The following is a 19,712-nucleotide window of genomic DNA, read 5'->3' as shown; positions in this document are numbered from 1 at the left end:
TCAAGTGAAACAATTAGTAAAACCCAACTGATCCCAAGCCACTGTCAGGCTTCTCCAGAGTGAATATGATTCACTGGCTTCCTTGTGAATTAAGAAGCTGCAAGTTACACATCCTCTCTTTGAATCATGCGTTCTTTCCGTGGTTTTCAGCCAAGCTGAATGACTCGTATCGCAGAGGCATCTACTCTCTGGGAATATGCTCCCCACGCTTGCTTTCCTGCCCTTCAAGTGTGTGTGTGTGTGTGTGTGTGTGTGTGTGTGTGTGTGTGTGTGTGTGTGTGCAGGGGGATGGAGGGTGAGGAGGTGGCCCACTGGGACAGCAGCGATGACTGGGGGACCAAGCACAATATGATTGTTGTTGGAATTTGAAAGCACAAAGAGGCACATGCAAGGCATTTCACTAAAGAAGTGTGCCCAGCTGTCAGGAAAAGGCGAGTAGGAGTTAGATATGCACAGCTGGCTGAGCAAAAAGGGACAGTGTGGAAAACCCAGTCTCACACAGGCTCAGCATAGAAAGTGCGAGGCTTGGCAGGAGAGGCCCTTGTCCTAGTCAGGGTCACTATGGCTGTGATGAAACACTATGACCAAAGGCAACCTGGGGAGGAAACGGGTTTGTTTTACTCACACTTCCATATAACAGCTCATCACCAAAAGCAGTGAGGGTGGGAACTCAAGCAGAGCAGGGGCCTGGAGGCAGGAGCTGATGCAGAGGCCATGGTGGGGTGCTGCTTACTGGCTTGCTTCCCCTGGCTTGCACAGCCTGCTTTCTTACAAGACCCCAGGACCACCAGCCCAGGGATGGCACCGCCCACCATGGGCTGGACCCTCCTCCATCAATTGCTAATTGAGATAACGTCTTATAAGCTTGCCTACAGCCCAATCTATGGAGGCATTTTCTCAACTGGGGTTCCCTTCTCTCAGATGACTCTGGCCTGTGTCAAGTTGACATAAAATAGCCAGCACAGCCCTGCCTTTTGCTTTCTTCTCGAAAACCCTCGGTTGCTTCCAGTTCATGCTCTCACTATGGAGTTCAGCCAGCCTCCCTTGGGGGAGGGGCTAAGGAGACAAGGCTAATTAAGCCTGTGGCCACTGCCTTTCTTGGGCATGACACTGTCAAACATTTATCTGTATGTCATTAATTTATCTAAACCTTATCCTCTGGTAAATGCCAAGAAAGAATGCTTTGGAAAGAAACAGCCAATTTGATAAAAACAAAACAAAACAAACTAGAAGTTTCTAGAAATTATGGAGAAACAGAAGGTGCTTCAATATTTGCAAAGAAATGCTCACCCCGCCTTTGAGATAAGGTCTGATGTACCCTCAGCTGGCTTCAAACTCTACATAGCTGAAGATAACATGAACTTGGTGCCATTGACGAAATGCTGGGGGTCAAACCTGGGGCTTTGTGCATGTGAGACAAGCACTCTACCAGCTGGTCTGTACCCCTCCCTCAAACAAATGGTTTTAATGGTGATGTCTCTGTAAAGAAACTCGGGTGACATTTTAGCAGGTGATACTACAGGAAATGATTCTGCCCAGAAAACATAGCACTTGGCTGGGTCCCCTTTAAGGAGTGCCTGTCACATGGCGGGATTGGGAGGTTTGCTTTATACTCTTTCCAGTCCCCATCCCACGCTGCCAGTCCCACACCTGTGTACAGAGGAAGTGACCTCATCACCTCCACAAGGCATGCAAAGTCCTGCATCCCTTTCCATCATTTCCCAAACCACCCACTACAGAAAGGTACCACCCTTCCTTGGCCCCTTCTGCTAGAAGCCTCTTCAGCTGTATGCTAAGACGCTCCACCTAACTTGGGCCAAGAGCACACTGAGTTTTTGGCAACTGGATAAAGCAAGAGGCTCCAGGGCACTGAGATTTGAAATAGCACCCCAATTCAGGCCAGCACTGAAGCTATTGGTATGTGGCATGGGAGGAGTAACCTGGTGCACAGTCTCCAAGGGGTGATCTGCTTAGTCCAGCTGAGGTGGTACTCTCAGGTTTGCTGAGGAGACACTGTCTCCTCACAGCTGCCTCTGCCCCACAGAGAAACTAACAATATCCTCTTTTGAGTTACACAACTGACCGTCCAGGCTTGCCAAAGTGAAGATGGGTCTGACTGGGACAATTTTATGTCACAGGACTATAGAGATGGAAAAATAAAAGGGAGAAATTTCAGCTACTAAAAAAAAAAAAAAAAAAAAAAAAAAAAAAAAACAAAAAAACAACAACAGACCATCTCTCAAATAAACTATTTTCTGAAAAAGAAAGCAACCTTGAGCAGAGTCAGGCCGGGGCAAGTGGGATCACCTAGGCTGTCCTCTCAACTACTCCCCCTTGCTCAGATTTCCCTGTGCCACACTGGGGAGCCTGGCTAACAAGCAGTCTAGTAAGCTCAGCTGAAACAGACATATCCAAAGTATAGTGTTCGTTTCTTGGAAAGGAGGACCCTTTCAAGTCATTGAAAGTAGAACTCTATCAGGAAATGGCACTAGGACCTCTCAAGTCAGAATCCACCCAGGTAGTTACCAGTGCAACTTTCAACACTGGGGTTTTTTTTTAAAAAAGTAGGGCTGGAGAGGTAGTTTGCTGATAGAACATTGTGCCTAGCACGTGAGAAGCCTTGGATTTGATCCTCAGTGCTGAAAACAGCAACTAAACAAAAGAAAAACCGCTAAACCATGACCACTACTCCTCGCTTGCAATTTCTCCTTCTAATGATGATAGTTTATTACTTAGGCAAACTTAGGAGGACTGTAATACAGAACGCTCTACGGCAGCGGTTCTCAACCTGTGGGTGGCAGTCCGCTTCAGGGGCTGCATATTGGATACCCTATATATCAGACAACTGTAACAAAATGACAGCTATGATGTAGCAGCAAAATAATTTTATGGCTGGCGGGGGGTCACCACAACATGAGGAATCATATTAAAGGGCTGCAGCATTAGGAAGGTTGAGAACCACTACTCTACAAGATGGCAGAGTAGAAGAACTCAAATGATTCCCTTCAGCCCCCAGATGCTAGTTGAAAAACAGAACTTTCATTTCATTTCACAGAGATCTCCAAACAACCCAGGCTGATGCTAGGACAGTCACTCTCTGAAAGCTGACAGCAGGGCCCCATTCCTAAGGACAACATCCACACACACACACATATATACTATGGCTGTTAGCTTGGTGTTCTTGTGGGACTCCTGACAGTGGGAGTGGGTGTGTCTCTGACTCTTTGCCTGTTCTTGGTAACTGTCTCCTCTTATTGTGTTGCCCTGTCTGGCCTTGATATGTCAGTGTTTACCTTGCCTTATAGTATCTTGTTTCGTCCTGTTTGGTTGTTGTCTCTTGGAGGCCTGCTCCTTTCTGATGGGAAACGGAGGGGGAGCAGATCTGAGCGGAGGTAGGGAGGAGCTGGGGGGGCTGGAGGGAGGGGAACCCGTGTTGGGATATATTGTAGGAAAGAAGAAGCTATTCTCAATAAAGAAGACTCATTTCCATATCCTTGCCACCTCAGCATTTTCTTAGTATCAAGACTGAGTGAGATCTTTGCAATGTCATTTTAATTAAGTAGAATGTACTCTTTTGAAAGACCATTAACCCATTATAACAAAGATAATTAGAAAATATTATCCTTCCAGGAAGTGATTCTGTGCTTTTAGTATATACATTATGTCACCAAATCAAAAATATATCAGTAGCTATACTCCTCGCTGGTAATTTTAAAGACAAAGGTTAGGGCATTTGACACCATAAACTTAAAAACAACAACAGCAACAACAAACGTTGAAGCTTCAGGTAGATGAAATACTGAAATGCCTAGACAATTTAAGAATTCTTACATGGTATATTTTGGGGGAATTACCAAGTCTAAACATGAAACTGGTGCACATTCCACAGACACATAGCCTGAAGCTCATTTTATGGGATGTTTTCATTGGGCACACATTTTTGACAAAGAAACCCCAGGAGGTTGAGGTATAGTATGTTGATGCTCAGAGTGTCTGATTTTAGGTCATTTCAGATTTTCATATAAGGATGCTCAGCCATGGAGACTGGACAGCTTTGCGTGGCCCTTCTACCACCTGGATGCACACGACTACATGAGATGCTTAAATTTGCTTCTATGTCTCTTATCACAGTTCTTAAGACATGAACGGGACACCAAGGTAACCTCCAAATATGGACTCAGCACCAAACACATACTGTGATATTTATGAATCAAAAAAGCTTAGCGTACTTGTGATGGCACTGTGACTAACGTCTCTTGGTGACAAGGAGCAAGAGTCGAGGACACAGGTGCTGTGTGTACTCCAGCAGTAGGTGCCTATCTGCATTGATACCTCACCCCTTCCTGTCCTGCCCCTACCCAACAACACAAGATGGCCTGGAAACCTCAGCAGGGGCCATGATTTCTGTCTCTGAAGCACGGGGTCAAGGGTTCCTCAGTGACCTTTTGTCATTATGTCACTAAGAGATGAAGGCTGCACTTTTCATTCTGGTAAGGGGCTGGCTGGGGGTAGGTGTTGGGAAATGGAACACAGCTCCGCCTTCCTTTTTTTTTTTTTTTAATGAATAATTCCTATCTTTGTTTTTGTTTTTTAACAACTGGAGGCCTTTATGGAGACTCAGAAAAGCAAGCAAGGTTCAGCATTACAGATAGTCATTGGCAGCACGGGGAAACTGCAGGATTTGAAGTCAGAGGGTTGGAAGACAATCAGCTGGCAATTAGGCCAGAAACTGTGAGGTGCACCCTCATTGGAACAGGACTTCAGCAATCCTAGGCCCTTTTGGAACGTCAGGGTCCACAAGTGAAAAGCCACTCCCTCAAAATGTTGCCATGGGAAGTGAACAGGGTGGGAAACGAGAACAAAGTTTGCAACCCTCTGAGAGAGATCGCCAACCACATGTGTTCTTAACGATGGGAGTGGCAGGTTAAGACTCCCAAGGAATGTCCTGAAAACACAGCAATAAAGTAAACCGAGTGAAGCAAATCTGGAACCAGTTGAGGTGTTCTGGGTCATTTGGAACAAGTTCTTACTCACAAAGGCTTCCGCCGTGTGAACTGCCAACCTGGACTCAGCACGCCAAGGCAGTGGAGGGAGAGACACTTCAGATGAGCAACAAGACTTACCAGGTAGCGCTCCTCCTGCCTCATGCTGGGGGTGCGGATCATGTGATTCTGTTCCCCTCTCCAGTCTCCAAAGCGACGGAAAAAATAGTTAGATAGAAACCTACTGACGGGGTCTCTAATGATGTTTATGTAGACGGGCTGGTCGCCTCCAAACCTAAAGCGGGACACACAAGCAGGGAGCTTGTTACAAATTCACTCCTTCTGCAACAAAATAAGACCTGTTGGGACAAATCATCCCTCTGGGTTGACTTAATTCCAACCATTGCCCCATCTGCTAAGGTGTGTACGACGACTTTGACAGGCAACGGTAAATTGATAAGCATTTTGCTTCCGTTCAGTAAACAGTAATGGTGACACATGATACAGGTGCTCATCAAGACACTGTGAGACCAGTTCTTTGTTTTTAATTAGCACAGGCACTGTATATATCGCACCACCTGACACTGTTAAGGTACAAATATCTGGTGTTCTCGGTAGGCATTGCTTTGCTGAGGACAGAGCATAGTGTACTTGACTTTGTATTCCCAGTAGCTGATGTAGAATTTACTGCCATACAGTGACCTTCGGTGACTGCTTCAATCAATTACTTGATTCTGAATGCTCTAGTGGTGACACAGTCCTTATATATTGCAGTTCATACCATCTCAGCAAAGTGGTCTAAGATGAGGGGGTTGGAAACACCCTTCACTGAGCATTCACTGTCCACCATGTTCTTAATACTTTATACTGCAAACTCAGGGAAGAATCCAATGCTTCGTGGACTAGAAACAAGAATTATCCTTAGCTATACCTGGGGAAACTGAGGCAGAAAGAGGATAAACAATCTGTGGCTGTGCTAGAAGATGAACACAGGTCATCTGGATCCGGAATCTCCACTTTTAACCATAGAAAGAAAATTTCAGAGTTAAGAAATGCAATGACTCACACGAACTCTGATGCCCCATATTTGACCATGTCTCCTGGATGGGGAGACCTGGTGGCACTCAGAGGAAGGATAGCAGGCTACCAAGAATAGACTTGATACCCTATGAGCATATACAAGGGGAGGAGGTCCCCTCAGTCACAGTCATAGGGGAGGGGAGTAGGGGGAAAGCAGGAGGGAGGGAGGAATGGGAGGATACAAGGGATGGGATAACAATTGAAACGTAATATGAATAAATTAGTAAAATAAAAAAAAAAAAGAAATGCAATAATGCAAAGATATAAGAAAGAGATGCAAATCAAGATAGTTGCCCTCAAGTGATGGAATTGCTCCCCGGTACTGAGGAGGCTGCAACAGAAAGTCTCCTGTTTGAGGAAAGCCTAAGCTACATAGTGAGACTCCATCTGAAAACAACAACGAAAGTATACATCTATCAGGTATGCCCAACATTTGACATTGTGATAAATGTTGTCATCTACAAAGTTCATGTTCTAGGCTGGTGCAACTGAGTTATATTCTAAGACCCACACAGTGTTTCCCAGTTTGTTAACTAGGTTTGGAGGTTTTGTGTTGTTCTCCTTCATGGCTATGCTGGGGTGCACTTGGGCCAGGAGCTACAGAACGACTATGCTCGTCAGCTGTTCCAGCTTCAATCCACCCACAAGGATTCTACACCTCAAGTAAGAACAAGCTTAAGAGCAAGACCTTCAAGACCAACATCAGGAACCCAAAACTCCCTTTGTGCCTCTTCCCCTGAAGAGGCTTGTGGCAAGACCTCAGTGCTAAGCGTACAGGTATACCAGGCTTTACACACCTCTAGCAATTAACCTCAGTGTAATCTGTCCCTGAACTCTGGCTTTCCTACTGTGTTGACATGCCTCTCACAGCAGATTGTGAACCTCCAGTACAGCCAGAGATTATGTCATCTACTAGTGGGTAGCACATAGTAGGCACTCAATAGAAGGTGACTAAACACAGACACGAATGCCCTCATGCATGCTTCCTAGTTGTTCAGCTTCCATCAGTATAAGGGCTGTAACTACTACAGCAAACTTGATATAAGAAGCCAACAGTTTGTTTTTGAGCATTAATTCATACACTGCTGAGCCCAACATATTTGCATTTTTAAAGATATTCAACGTGAAGACTCTAAAGACTGTAGGCATAATGTTATTGTACACTAAGCATTGATTCAAAGGCTGATTTCTGTGCTCCAATATCTGGTTGCAATCCTTGTTCCAAATTTCCCTATCTCAATGTTGTGTAAATATTGCTCCCTGATATGTCAATAAAGAAGCTTAACAGCCAATGATGGAGCAGGGGAGAGAATAGGGCAGGACTTCCAGCCAGCCAGTGGAGGAGGAGGGAGCGGGTGAGAAATAGTTATTCACCCATCAGAAGTCCAGGAGACATCATGAGAGAGTAGCTGCAACAGAAAAAGTGATAAAATGCAAGAATCTTGGTGATTTCGGCTGGGAGGTGGCCAGATTAGCTTAGATGGTTAAAATAGATTAATAATGTTCAGTTGTTGCGCCATGATGCTTGTTAAATAAATACAATTGCTCGGTCTCAATTAGTTGTATGCTAACTGGGTTAACAGAAAATCTGTAATACAATTTTAAAATATTCACTAACAAGAGGCTGAGAACACGGGTTGGTTAGTAAAGCACTTGCTTTCCAAGTGTGATGAGCTAAATGTGGCTCCCATGTAAATAGCTGGCCATGGAGGCATGCACTTATAATGTAAGCAAATGGTGAGATCGGAGGTAGAGAAGGGAGGACCCTGGAAGTCATTGGCCAGCTAGCCTAGCCTATATACTGACGTCCCAGGCCAGAGAGACCCTGCCTCAAACAAAAGGCACCTGAGAAATGATATTCAAGGTTGTCTTCTGTACACACACACACACACACACACACGTACATGCACATACAAGAAGATTCTAAAGGAACACAAAGGAAGGACTCTCTGCTAATGAATTTCAGCCCCCAGCACATAGACATGCTGTTCTAGATTCCCAGCACTATCATATAGGAAGACATGTTGTACCTCGCTTAGATTAGCCCTGCTATTATGAATCTTGTCCAGTCTTAGATGTAAACAAGGTGACAGCCATGCTGTTGGACATATGGCTGACTATAGTCCTAAGCATCAGCTGAGCCGATCACCAGCTAACCTGCAATATACACAAACCCTGAATTTATCATCCTCTTTTAATCAACCTGGGCTCATAATAATGATAAACAGAAACTACAGTAATAATTCTAGGGAGCAGGAAGATGAAAAATGTACAGTGAATTTATAGACCTTTGTATGAGAAACAAGTGCAGATGCTGACCAGCAGAACTTCTCAGTCACGAAACCAATACACTGCCTCTCTGGAGACAGACACGCAGAGGTCAAGGCTTGCTGTGCATACTGGCAGACTTTGCTCTGCGGCTTGCACCAAAGGAAGGGAGAGAAGTGGAGTCAACACTTGCGATGGGAAGCCGATGAAAATGGCTTGAAGGAAAGGCCAGGGTGGCTGGGTTAGTGACATTAAAGGAAGATCATAGAGGAAGATGAAATGATAAGGAAGGCAAGTCTATGAGGTGAGCTGAGGGCAATGTCAAGAATATGTTTGTCTTTGATGGGCTACCAATATGGCTGCACTCCTGACCACAGTGGCCTGCTTCCTAATAGTAGAAAGCAGAGAGCTGAGGAAGACTGCCATCCAAGAAAGACCAATTCAGCCAATCTAAATAAGGAGAACTCTCAATAGGGCTCTCACCTGGCAATCCAACTCTAGGCTCTGTGTAAGTAGGTGGAGACAGCAGTGTTTGCTAAACGCCTGGCATCCATTTTATAAATCTTATTTTTATTTTTCCAAAGATGAAGCTTCTTGGTCATTATTGAAGGGTGTGGAATCAAAAGGGATCCCACTGCTAGCAAGGATAAAAGCAAAGTCAACATCTGAAGATAAGATCTGGGGACCAAACTGAACTGCGGAAGTGCTGAGATCAGATGGGCTTGCTCTGTTAAAGAGTACCTTCCAAGGGCAGCTGGTTTCCAGCTCGTTCCCATAGTAACTAATGCTTGAAAAAGTAGCATACCTCTGCTGGCACCCCAGCAGCCTCCCTGGAGGCTGACTTCCTTTGTTTCTCCTTCTTTCTTTCATAACTTAGTGTTAACAGTGGGGCTACCACGTAAACTGAGGAAACAGAAGTAGGAACAGAAGTTGGGGATGTTGGGGGAGGGAACCCTGGGTAAAATGGAGGAATAAGCAGGAATAAGAAGGGCTAAGGGAAGAAAGTTTTTGAAATTTTGAACTGGAGAGCTCCTACGGTTTACTTGACTGGCTCAACAGCCCCAGGTTGTAACTTTTATTTGAAAGTTGTCTCAACAAAGATAGCCTGACTGAGGGGTGAGAGGAATTCTAGACTGGGAAAAATATATCCTCTGGTCTCCATAAAAGCTTAGAAAGCAGATAACAAAGGGCAGGGAGAGGCAAGAGGAGACAATCTAAACTGCATGTGTCACAGTCTGTCCAGGGTGCAGATCTAAGACACACTCCGGTGAGGGTGCTGATGTGGAAGAGGTAAGATTAAAAACAAACAAACAACAACAAAATCCAAAGTATATCCTACAGCTATTCAAAGGCATATGAAGCTATAGCACAGAAACATGATAGGCCTGGTTTCGTCATCCCAACAGAGCCGCATCTTCTAGACCAAGGTGGTTTGGACTCAGTTTTCCCTTCATCCAGAGAAATAAACATTTGCCTGGCCCCAATTTCCAGGGAGTTCAAAGTAGGTGTCAAAGGGCAGCCCAAGAAAAAAACCCTACAAAACCTGACTAAACCTGAGATCTCTGCTGAGCTGCCAGGGTACTGGCAAAAGACCCTCTCCATGGCAACTAACTGCAGGAACACCCAATGGGTTGGCTGAACAGAACTGCATATGGCCAAAGGGTTCCCTCCGACGCAGAGGAAAATGAAGAGAATATAGAGTTGAGGTGATGGATACATAAAGTCAGCCAACTAGACCCAAGAGCTCATGGGACAGCATTTCACACTGTTGTTCTTGCCTACGGGGCAGATAAGAATAGTCCTTTATTTTTTTCCTTCTTTTTTTCCTGAGACAGGGTTTCTCCATGTGTGCTTTGTAGACCAGGCTGGCCTAGAACTCAAAGATAGCCTCCTGCCTCTGCTTCCCCATGTGCCGGGATTACAAGCAAGCACTACCTCGCCCAGCTAAGAATAGCATTCTTAAGAGGGAAAGATAAATGGAGGAAAACCACCACCACCACCACCACCACCACCACCACCAACAACAACAACAACAAACCTGCCATGATGCAGGTCATTCAAGACTTCACAACATGTGTGTGAGAAAAAAAGAGATGGAGATGGGGGATTGCACTCAGCCTGACGCTGATAGTCTGTTGAACTGCAAGGATGTTGCTACGAGTTTAATGATGCATGAAAGATTAGAAGTATGAACAGAGGACCGTACACTAGCCTGGTCTCTTAGTCCAGTCGCTTCACATGAGCAGGATTCACCAGTTGTAAGCAAGCAGTTCAGTTTGTATTTATACTTAGAATTCAAAATAGAGAGCTCAGATTTCAAAGTATTTTAACAGTTCCCAACTTATGTTGTTTTCCTCACCCCTTGTGTGTTTGTTTGTTTTCTTTATGGGCGGTGAGGGGGTGGGGTGGGAGGGCTGGGGGGGGGCTTCTGTGTATAGTCACAGTTTGCTACTTATAATGAAGATTTCCATAAACAAAGATACTCCCTTGAAAAGAAGAAATGCTGATTCTTAATCTTTTGGTCCTAATGAGTTCCGCAGTGGTCCTGCCAAAGTATTCAAGTTCATCCTGTAATTCTTCTCATGCTTATAGAAGTCTTATAGCTAAGGCCCTGGGCCTTGGGATACAGGAAGGAAAGATGATGGCTCCCACAGCGGCAGCCTCAGCAGCGCAGCCCCATTTCCTCTCCAGCTAGGTTCATCCTCTCTGCTTAGTGCACTCCTCCAGCTCTGTCTGACTGGCTTTTGCTCCTGCTGCTTCTGTACTGGAACGCCCTTTCCTGTCACTGGTCCTAAGCTAACTGGTCAGTCTCTCACATCTCAGCAGAACCAGGAGCAGCCTGCTGCCCTCCATCTCCCTAGGGGAAGCCCCGTGGTGGTGACTTCTCTCCCCACATCCGTCACACTTGACTACACACTTCTGTAGTGGAAGAAGAAACAATTCAGTGATGCCGAAAACAAGAGAAACATCCTGAGCTATTACGGCACCGAGAAGACTGAAGGAGGGTGCTTCACCAGTGTGCCGTGAGTTGGGCAGAGGAGAGAGGAGAGAGGGGACACAGGCTGCCTGTGAGGCCTGCTATAGAGTCACCGTGAACTCTCCAGCTCTAGAACTACCACAGAGACACAGTAAGAGCCATTGTGGGCTCCTGTAACATCTTTCTCTCAGAGGACATGTCCTTGTGGTCTGGTCATCTCTACCAGGTGGGACAAGGAGGAGCTGCCCTTGTTTTAAAGGGAAAATGGATAGCCTTCGCCAAGAGGCTGCAGGGCTCATCCTTCTCCTGGGCTATAAGAAGGCTAGCTCTGACACTTGGGGACCCTGATACCCAGGGCTCTGCTGTTTTCTGCAGATGTGACATCTTCTAAAAGGCTTCTTCCCCTATCCAGAATTAAAGCAATCAAGATTCCACTCCTGTATTTGATGGTAGAGGCCAGGGTGAAATACAGCTACCATGCTGGGCGCTGCTGATCCAATTAAGATACCGGTTTTGGCTTCTCGTTAAGAGTTTTGAATTGGCCTGTGATCATTATTAAAATTTGTTGTATCACAGTTTGCAGGGAAAGACCTGACCTAGAAAGAGCGGGGAGGTGATGACTGAAGTTTGAAGGTGTCAAGGGTGGCACAGAAGGAAGAGTTCAGTAGAACAGCCAAAGCCAGAGAAATTTCTCTCCTTACAAATCATCACACAGGAGGCCCAGAGCATCTAACAGATTCCAGTGGCCTCATTATGACTAATGACATGGCTTCTGTGGGGAAGAAGCAGGGTGCTCACGCCAGCCAACCCAGTAATGAGCCATGCTGAAAAACAGTGAGCTTGGCCAGCACCTGGCCGGGGTTACTGTTGACCATTTTAAGTGTTCTATTTGCTGTCCCATAGAACCCTGGCTAATCAAATAGGGAGCTTCAGACCTGGGAAGCTTATTTTTAAATACATAGTTTCATATTATCTGCCTAATAATGCACCTTCGCTGAATCTCATTCTTCCTCCACACTAGATTGGCACAGGGCCTCCTGAGCATCAGGGAAATCCCTCACCAAGCCCAGTGGGTTGTCAGGCATCAGGCTGGGCAGCAGAGCTTCTCCACAGGCTGTTTCCTAAGGTGCCAGCTCACAGGGGCAACTGGGTCAGCACCAACTGACAGCTGTGCCCACTGCATGTGGATGGAGCGCCCTGCTAAGCTGTTTGGACCATCTGATGGAACTGTTGCCCTAAGGTGAAGATGACACTGTTGACTCACTGTAGGGGCTCTCAGGAGCTTGTCAGCAAACATGCCACTGGAACCAGTGATCTATTGGCGGACAGATGCCAATTGTGAGTACATGGCAGAGCCAGTAAGTACAGTAGGAATCTAAGGGCTACCAGTGTAAGGAACAATGAATAACAGTGTAGTGGGCATTTGTACTGGATGGTTTTATGTTGACTTGATACAAGATAGAGTTATCAGAGAGGAAGAAGCTTCCATTGAGAAAATGTTTCTGTAAGGTCCAGCTGTAGGGCATTTTCTCAAACAGTAATCAATGGGAGAGTTCCCAGCCCACTGTGGATGGTGCCATCCCTGAGATGGTGGTCTTGGGTTCTATTCTAAGCAAGCCACATGAAGTAGCCAGTAAGCAGCAACCCCTCCATGGCCTCTGTATTGCTTCCTGCCTCCAAATTCCAACCCTGCTTGAGTTCCTGTTCTGATTTCCTCCTGTGATAGAGCATGATCTGGAAACGCAAGCCAAGTAAACCGTTTCCTCTCAACTTGCTTTCTGGTCATGGTATTTTTGTCGCAGCAATAGAAACCCCAACTAAGACAAGTTGGTACCAGGAGTCGGGTATTGCTGTGACAGACCTGATGACATTTTGGGGAAGTCTGTAGAAGGACTTTGGAATGGGCTAGAAAAGCCAATGTGTATCGAAATCTCAGTGGGATGTTCTATGCTCAGAAGATAGGAATGTTGAGAGCAGGGCAGAGAATGGAGGCCTGGCTTGTGATGTTTCAGAGGAAAGTTTAAGGATTCTATCAGGACCATTTGCTATTTTGACTTAAGATTCTTTGATTCTGGCACTAAAGGATCAGCTGTGATTAACAAGATACCAGAACTACTAACGTGAAGCCTTCGCTTTGCTGGGATACAAGATGCTGGTTAGCTGGAGCTGAGAATTTAATGGTGACTAAGAAGAGACCACTGTCACTGAGGTGCAATCTTTGGGGAAGTATTTCCTGAGAGTCAGCACATGGGAGCTGTGTTCCAGAGGTGGCCAAGGACGTACCTCTAGCGGGCAGCTGGACTTACTAGTGTAAGAGTCACCCAGGTGGTACTGGTTTTGAAGGCATGAAGAAATCACGGAGAGCAGCTGAGGCTTGGCACGGTGAGAGGCCAGGAGAGGCCGCTGGTGAAGGTGCAGCCTCAGCACCAGCTGAGGGCCCAGGATTGAAGGGGCCAATGAAGAGATGTTGAGGCTTGACACCATGAAGAGAGCTCATGAGAGCTACTGGTGAAAGCTCAGTCTACTTGCAGCAGAAGACCTCAACAGTTAGAGATGCCAGGATTGTGATTGCCAAGAACAGCGACAGCAGTGGACTGGAACCAGCCAAAGCCTAGAGGCTAAGCTGTGTGTGTTGTGGAGGGCGGAGCCAGAGAAGTGACCCAAGCCTTTTGGAAGAGTCCACAAGAGCATGAGTGGATCCCAGACCCTGGATGGCTGGAGTTTGGTTTTGGTCCGATTTGATTATGACTGTGCCTTGATTTTTCCTTCCAGAAATAAGAAAGTTTTTGATTTATTTTGATTTTACTTGAGCTAAGAGACTTAGAATTTTAAAAGATTTTGGATTTTAAAGAGATTGGCAATTTTAAAGGTACTGAAATTTTAATGTATCTGAATTTTTAAAGACTGTGGGGCTTTTAAAGTTATCTGTGTTCTTAATGTGAGGTCCTGGAAATGAATAAGAAAGGAAGGGTTGTGGCTTAATAGTGATGTCTTTATGTGTAAGTTGACAAGGGGTTGGAGGTACTGGCTGGCTTGATGTCAATTTGATACAAGTTAGAGTTATCAGAAAGAAAGAAGCCTCAATTGAGAGAAGTGCCTCCATGAGATCCACCTGTAAAACATTTTCTTGGGTGGGGCCGTCCCTGAGCTGGTGGTCCTGGGTTCTATAATAAAGCAGGCTGAGCAAGCCACAGGAAGTAAGCACTAAGCAGCACCCCTGCGCAGCCTTTGCATCAGCTCCTGCCTCCAGGTTCCTGTCCTGTTCTGCCCTGACTTCCTCTAATGATGGACTATGATCTGAAAGTGTAAGCTGAATAAACCCTTCCCCCGCCCCCAACTTGCTTTTTAGTCATGGTGTTTCACAGCAGCAAAAGGACCCCTAATTGAAACAGCCTTAATGGATCACTGAGAGAAAGGACACATAGAATCCAAAGTTTCAATGTAACCAATAGATGGCCCCGAAACTTGAATTTGAAAATCCACATTCTTATTAAAAGACTACAGAAGCCAAACAAATGTATCAAAAATATCTCACTAATGTCAAAATAAATATGACTTGGGATGACTAGCTTAAAAACAAACAGAAAAGTTAGATGGAGGTTGGTGTGGGCTCTTTGGAGCAGAAGAAACACTCATCATCACCCCACTGCTGTGTTGCCCTAGAGTGTTATGCAGGTTTACACTGCAGAAAAATATATGACAAAATTCTCATTTCCTGCCTCTGTTTCAATACAAAAATCAATCCCCCCTCCCTTAAATCACTGTTTCATTAGAAGTCTTTTCTTTGAAAATAATGCCATGGGTGTTTTGTTTTTTGTTTTTGAAATTTGCCTAATGTGCTGGCACACACCTTTTTAAAAAAAGATTTATTTATTTATTATTATGCATACAGTGCTCTGCCTGCATCCACACCTTCGGCCAGAAGAGGGCATCAGATCACATTATAGGTGGTAATGAGCCACCACGTAGGTGCTGGGAATTGAACTCAGGACACAGTGCTCTTAACCTCTGAGCTATCCCTCCAGCCCAAAGATAACGCCATGTTCTTATAATATTTCCAAGGGGGTTCTCAGAAGAAATGTGTCAAATTTTGATTTCTGTGTAACAAAGCTAACCAGATTGAATACGTCTTTCAGGGGTGATGGCTCAGAGTTGTTGATCCAAGTAGACCGTTAAGGGGTTCAGAGTTGTTGATCCAGGTAGACCGTTAAGGGATTTCTCCTAACAAGGAGCATAAAGACCTAAAAGACAGGAAATGACACCAGAGCTGGAGAGCGACTCACCTTGAGAAGTTGAGGAAGTGGACATGTCTCGTGAATAAATAGGGCTGTTCCGCAGTGCTTATATTCTTAATCAGTTCCATCTATTAAAAGAAGGACAGGGTTAGCAGGGGGCAGGAAGTAACTCTGCAAGCCACAAGCTAAAGGCCATCTTATCTTCCGTCCTCCTTTCATCCCATTTATGTCTTTTGGGCCAGGGCCAGACAGTGAACTTTTTGCAAAGTGTGAGCTCTCTCATAAGGCTCTTTGGCAAATCAAGCTTTCTTTCCAGACTGATAGCCCTGAAACCAACTCTGCCGATTATTGCTAGGAAACCAATGCAAGCATTTTTTTAAAGAGAAGGAGGGAGAAAGGGGGAGGGGGAGGGGGAGGGGAGAGAGAGAGAGAGAGAGAGAGGGAGGGAGAGAGAGAGAGAGAGAGAGAGAGAGAGAGAGAGAGAGAGAGAGAAAGAGAGAGATATCCACCTTAAGGAAGGCTTCTTACTGTTTTTCCTCTGTGTACGCCTAGCTAGCTGGCATTTGATTCTAAGAATTCTCCTACCTCCACTTCCTATCATGTACGGGGGTCCTGGGGATTACAGGAGCTGGGTTATAGGCACAGGTTTTACACGGGGCCTGGGGGACACAGACTCAGGGCCTCATACATGCGTGGTTAGCACTTTTCCCTCCTGGGCATCTCCTCAGCCCCAGGTTAAGTAAGTTTCACTGGAAAAATGAACACTTTGCAGGGCTGAAATGCAGGCAAGAGAATATTCTTAATTCCCTCCTTTTAAGTCAAACCAGGAAAAGGAGTTAATCACTGTCTTATATTTCTGTGACATTACTGAGATCACAGAAATATTTCAAACTAGTGTTGCAGAATTTAGAGTGGGAAGGAAATAAGCACCCCACATCATTTTTCTCTTTGATTATAAAAACTCATAAGGAACATATTTCATGGAGAATCATGGGCCTTTGAAAGTCTGGGGGTATCTTGGTGGGTGGTCACATGACTTATTTATTTGCAGTTATCAGTAAAGCAAAAAGCATTTTCTGTTCATATAAGCTGATTTTTATGGCCTGCCGGGACATGTCACGATACAGAAAACGTCTAGTGAAGTGAAGTAGAAATTCCAGGCATTCTTGGGCCTCCCTGACATCCTGAATTCTTTCTCTAGAATTTCCAGCTTGGACATGGTGATCTTTTTTTTTTTTTTATGCATTTTGAAGACTTCTACCGTAGATGAACATCAGAGATGCAGTATTTCAGATTTTACAAACTACAGGAAGTTAAACACCGGAAACAAACATGGTCATTGATGTGTTAAGCATGGCAGTGATGCTTACAGTGAACTGAGAGTCTAGACCTTTGTTGATCTCAAACATAACAAGCCCTGGGTCCCGAGGGTCTAACCTAGCAGCTGCCCCATGTGTGTCTACTTGATCAGTATTCATGTGATGAACTAACTGGACCACGCGCAGGCTCCTTCGCAGACCCAGAGATCTGTCTACACTTGCCAGTTACTTATTCCTGCTTACAATGATTGGCGAGACCAAGTTGGATTTAGTAGTTAAATGGCTCAGCTCCCAAGCCTGGGATTTCTGTTAGTTGGGAGAAGCTGGGGAAAGCATGGGTGAGTCCTGGTCTGGTCCTTTGTCTGGATTAAGTGTAAAGAAAACCAAGATCCTGTTCCTCTATCTCTAGTGTCCCTTCTAAGCAGTCCCTGCATGCTCTTGCTTCTGGTAGTCAAACTTCCTGCTTGGCCACACTGTTAATTCTGAGTTGTGATGGATTGCCCATCTATAGGCAGACGCATATAAGCATTGCTGATTTGTCTCAGATGATGGTTGCTTAGGGAAAGATCTCTTGCCTGTGTGTGTGTGTGTGTGTGTGTGTGTGTGTGTGTGTTTAAGATAAAGATGATTCATGCTTTTATCTCTAGATGATTTTAATTCAGATAGTTCCCTGTGTGCATGAAAGTCATATAAGAATGCCCCTGGTAGCACTGAAGAAGCAAAGTGGAAAAGACACTGGCTCTTTCTCTATTCGACACTCTAACGCCCCCCTCGAAACACATATCACTGTGTTACATTTAATGACAGAAGGTAATGTTAGACTTTTGAGAACAGGGCCATAATAGACATAAAGCTGTCTATTTCTCAAGGAAAAGTGGATTAGCAGTGACAGCGTAGAACTCTTAAACAGACTCGAGATGCCAGTGCTCATGTTTATGGCATTAGTAGAAGGAGGGCGGAGTGTATGCCTTCCTTAAGTGGCTTGTCACTGTTCCCTGAACACTGAAATCATTTATGGCATATGCACAGGCTGAACACTTCTTGTTTAAGCATCTTTTGACCTTCGTAAATGCTAACACTTGACCCACTTCTAGTGACAAGCCTCCTGAACTCCTGCTGCCATTAGAAGCCTAACTTTTCTTTCGACTTGACCACACATTGCACTGGGGCCCATTAAGGCTACGATGGCAGAACCAGAAGTCTCCACAGAGCACACCCTTGCTGTTTCTGACCCACACAGGGCCACTCTGGCTTCTTCCTGACTCGACTGCATATGTCCACTCACCCGCCATTGGTCATTTACTAATGCTCAGGAGATTCATACATAAGCACTGTGGGTAGAAAGACTGAAGAATCTTCCAGTTCATCCTGGGACAACATGGTTCAGGTTACAACACTCGCTGTATCACATCAAAACAGACCCCTCCTTATTCCTTCCACAAACCAATGACCAGAACCAAAGCCTTACAGGGATGAAGCTTAGGAACAAGTTTCTTCTAGGATATTTGACTTTCTTCAGCATTTTCAAGTCTGCCCCCTCCTCCCTCTCCCTCTCCCTCCTTCCCTCACAGCTAAAATGTCTCCCATTTTCAGCTTGACTTTCTGGGTTCCACTCTTCTTCAATGTCCATGATCTCCAACTCAGACTTGGGCAACACAGCACTTGGTCTGTGGCTAGGAAATACAAACAGTAGGTCCTCAATCTCAAGAACTCCAAAGTGTTGGAAGGGAGATAAAGCGGAGGGAAGGTGAAACCCAGGGCTAACACCACAGGGTGGAAGGCACACAGGTGATGTGCCCAGCCTACCTGCAGATGCAGATGGGGTACTTCTCCCCTTGGGAATACCCTCTGTAGTATAGAAGAATTCCCAGTAAAGGGGGGACATTGTGGATGGAGTGCAAAGCAAAGGTAAAAAAACAAACACAAAATGGCACGGGTATATAGTGGTGCATGTCATTAATCCCAGCACTCAGGAGGCAGAGGCAGGTGGATCTCTGTGAGTTCAAGGCCAGCCTGGTCTACAAAGTGAGTGCAGGACAGCCAAGGGTTACAAAGAGCAACCCTGTCTTGGAAAAAGCAAAACAACAACAACAACAACAACAACAACAACAACAACAACAACAAAAGAAGCTGTAAGAATCGTCTGCACCAGAAATTGGGCCTTGTCATTAGTTTGCCTGTAAATGTGACACAGCCTAGAGACCTTGGTGAGATTGGGCACATCTGCAGGGGGTCATCTTGACTACTAGTTGATATGCACGGTCATAACTAGGAGGTCCTGAAAGACCACCAACATTATGTCTAAGGTGTCCAAGAAAGCTAGCTAACCATAAACCTATGAGCATGCAGGAGAGTTCTTAACCTTCATAATGCTGTGGCCCCTTAACACAGTTCCTCATGTTGTGGTGACCGCCCCCCCAACCATAAAATTATCTTGCTGCTACTTCATAACGGTAATTTTTCTATGGACAGGTATTTATCTGTGTTTTCTGATGGTCTTATGTGATCCCCTAAGGGGTCACGACCCACAAGTTGAAAACCACTGATGTATAGGCTCAGCAAGGAAATAGGTGACTAGAGAGTTATAGCCAGGTAATAGAAGGAACAGCAGACATGACATTGACCCTCTGGGGATTTGACATTAGAAAAATAGTTGCTTTCGTTTATTTCATATCTGAGATAAGGGTGGGAAATGTGAAGAAGGATGAAGACTGGAGGCCGAGGCAGGGAAGCTCACTGGTTGAGCACTTGACAAGCAGAGGCAAAGCCCTTAGCATCCTCATCCCAGCACAAGATTGCATAGGAAGCCAGGCTAGGCGGATGTGAGTGGCAGTGCTGACAGCAGCAGCAG

The 19,712-nt window shown here is 45.3% G+C and overlaps 1 protein-coding gene across 1 annotated transcript in view; it reads right to left on the bottom strand.

Annotated features, from left to right (window-relative positions):
• The window catches only part of Ust (uronyl 2-sulfotransferase), a 287,561-nt gene that overhangs the window by 84,199 nt on the left and 183,650 nt on the right, over positions 1 to 19,712 (bottom strand). The window contains exons 4-5 of the mRNA XM_051164562.1: positions 15,591 to 15,670; positions 5,124 to 5,277 (exon numbers count right to left, since the gene is read on the bottom strand). Coding sequence (XP_051020519.1) covers positions 5,124 to 5,277; positions 15,591 to 15,670 — 234 coding nt within the window. The remainder of the gene's footprint in view (positions 1 to 5,123; positions 5,278 to 15,590; positions 15,671 to 19,712) is intronic.

Source organism: Acomys russatus, chromosome 21 (genome assembly GCF_903995435.1).
Source record: "Acomys russatus chromosome 21, mAcoRus1.1, whole genome shotgun sequence".
Lineage (NCBI taxonomy): Eukaryota > Metazoa > Chordata > Mammalia > Rodentia > Muridae > Acomys > Acomys russatus.
This window is presented reverse-complemented; position numbering and strand designations above follow the sequence as displayed.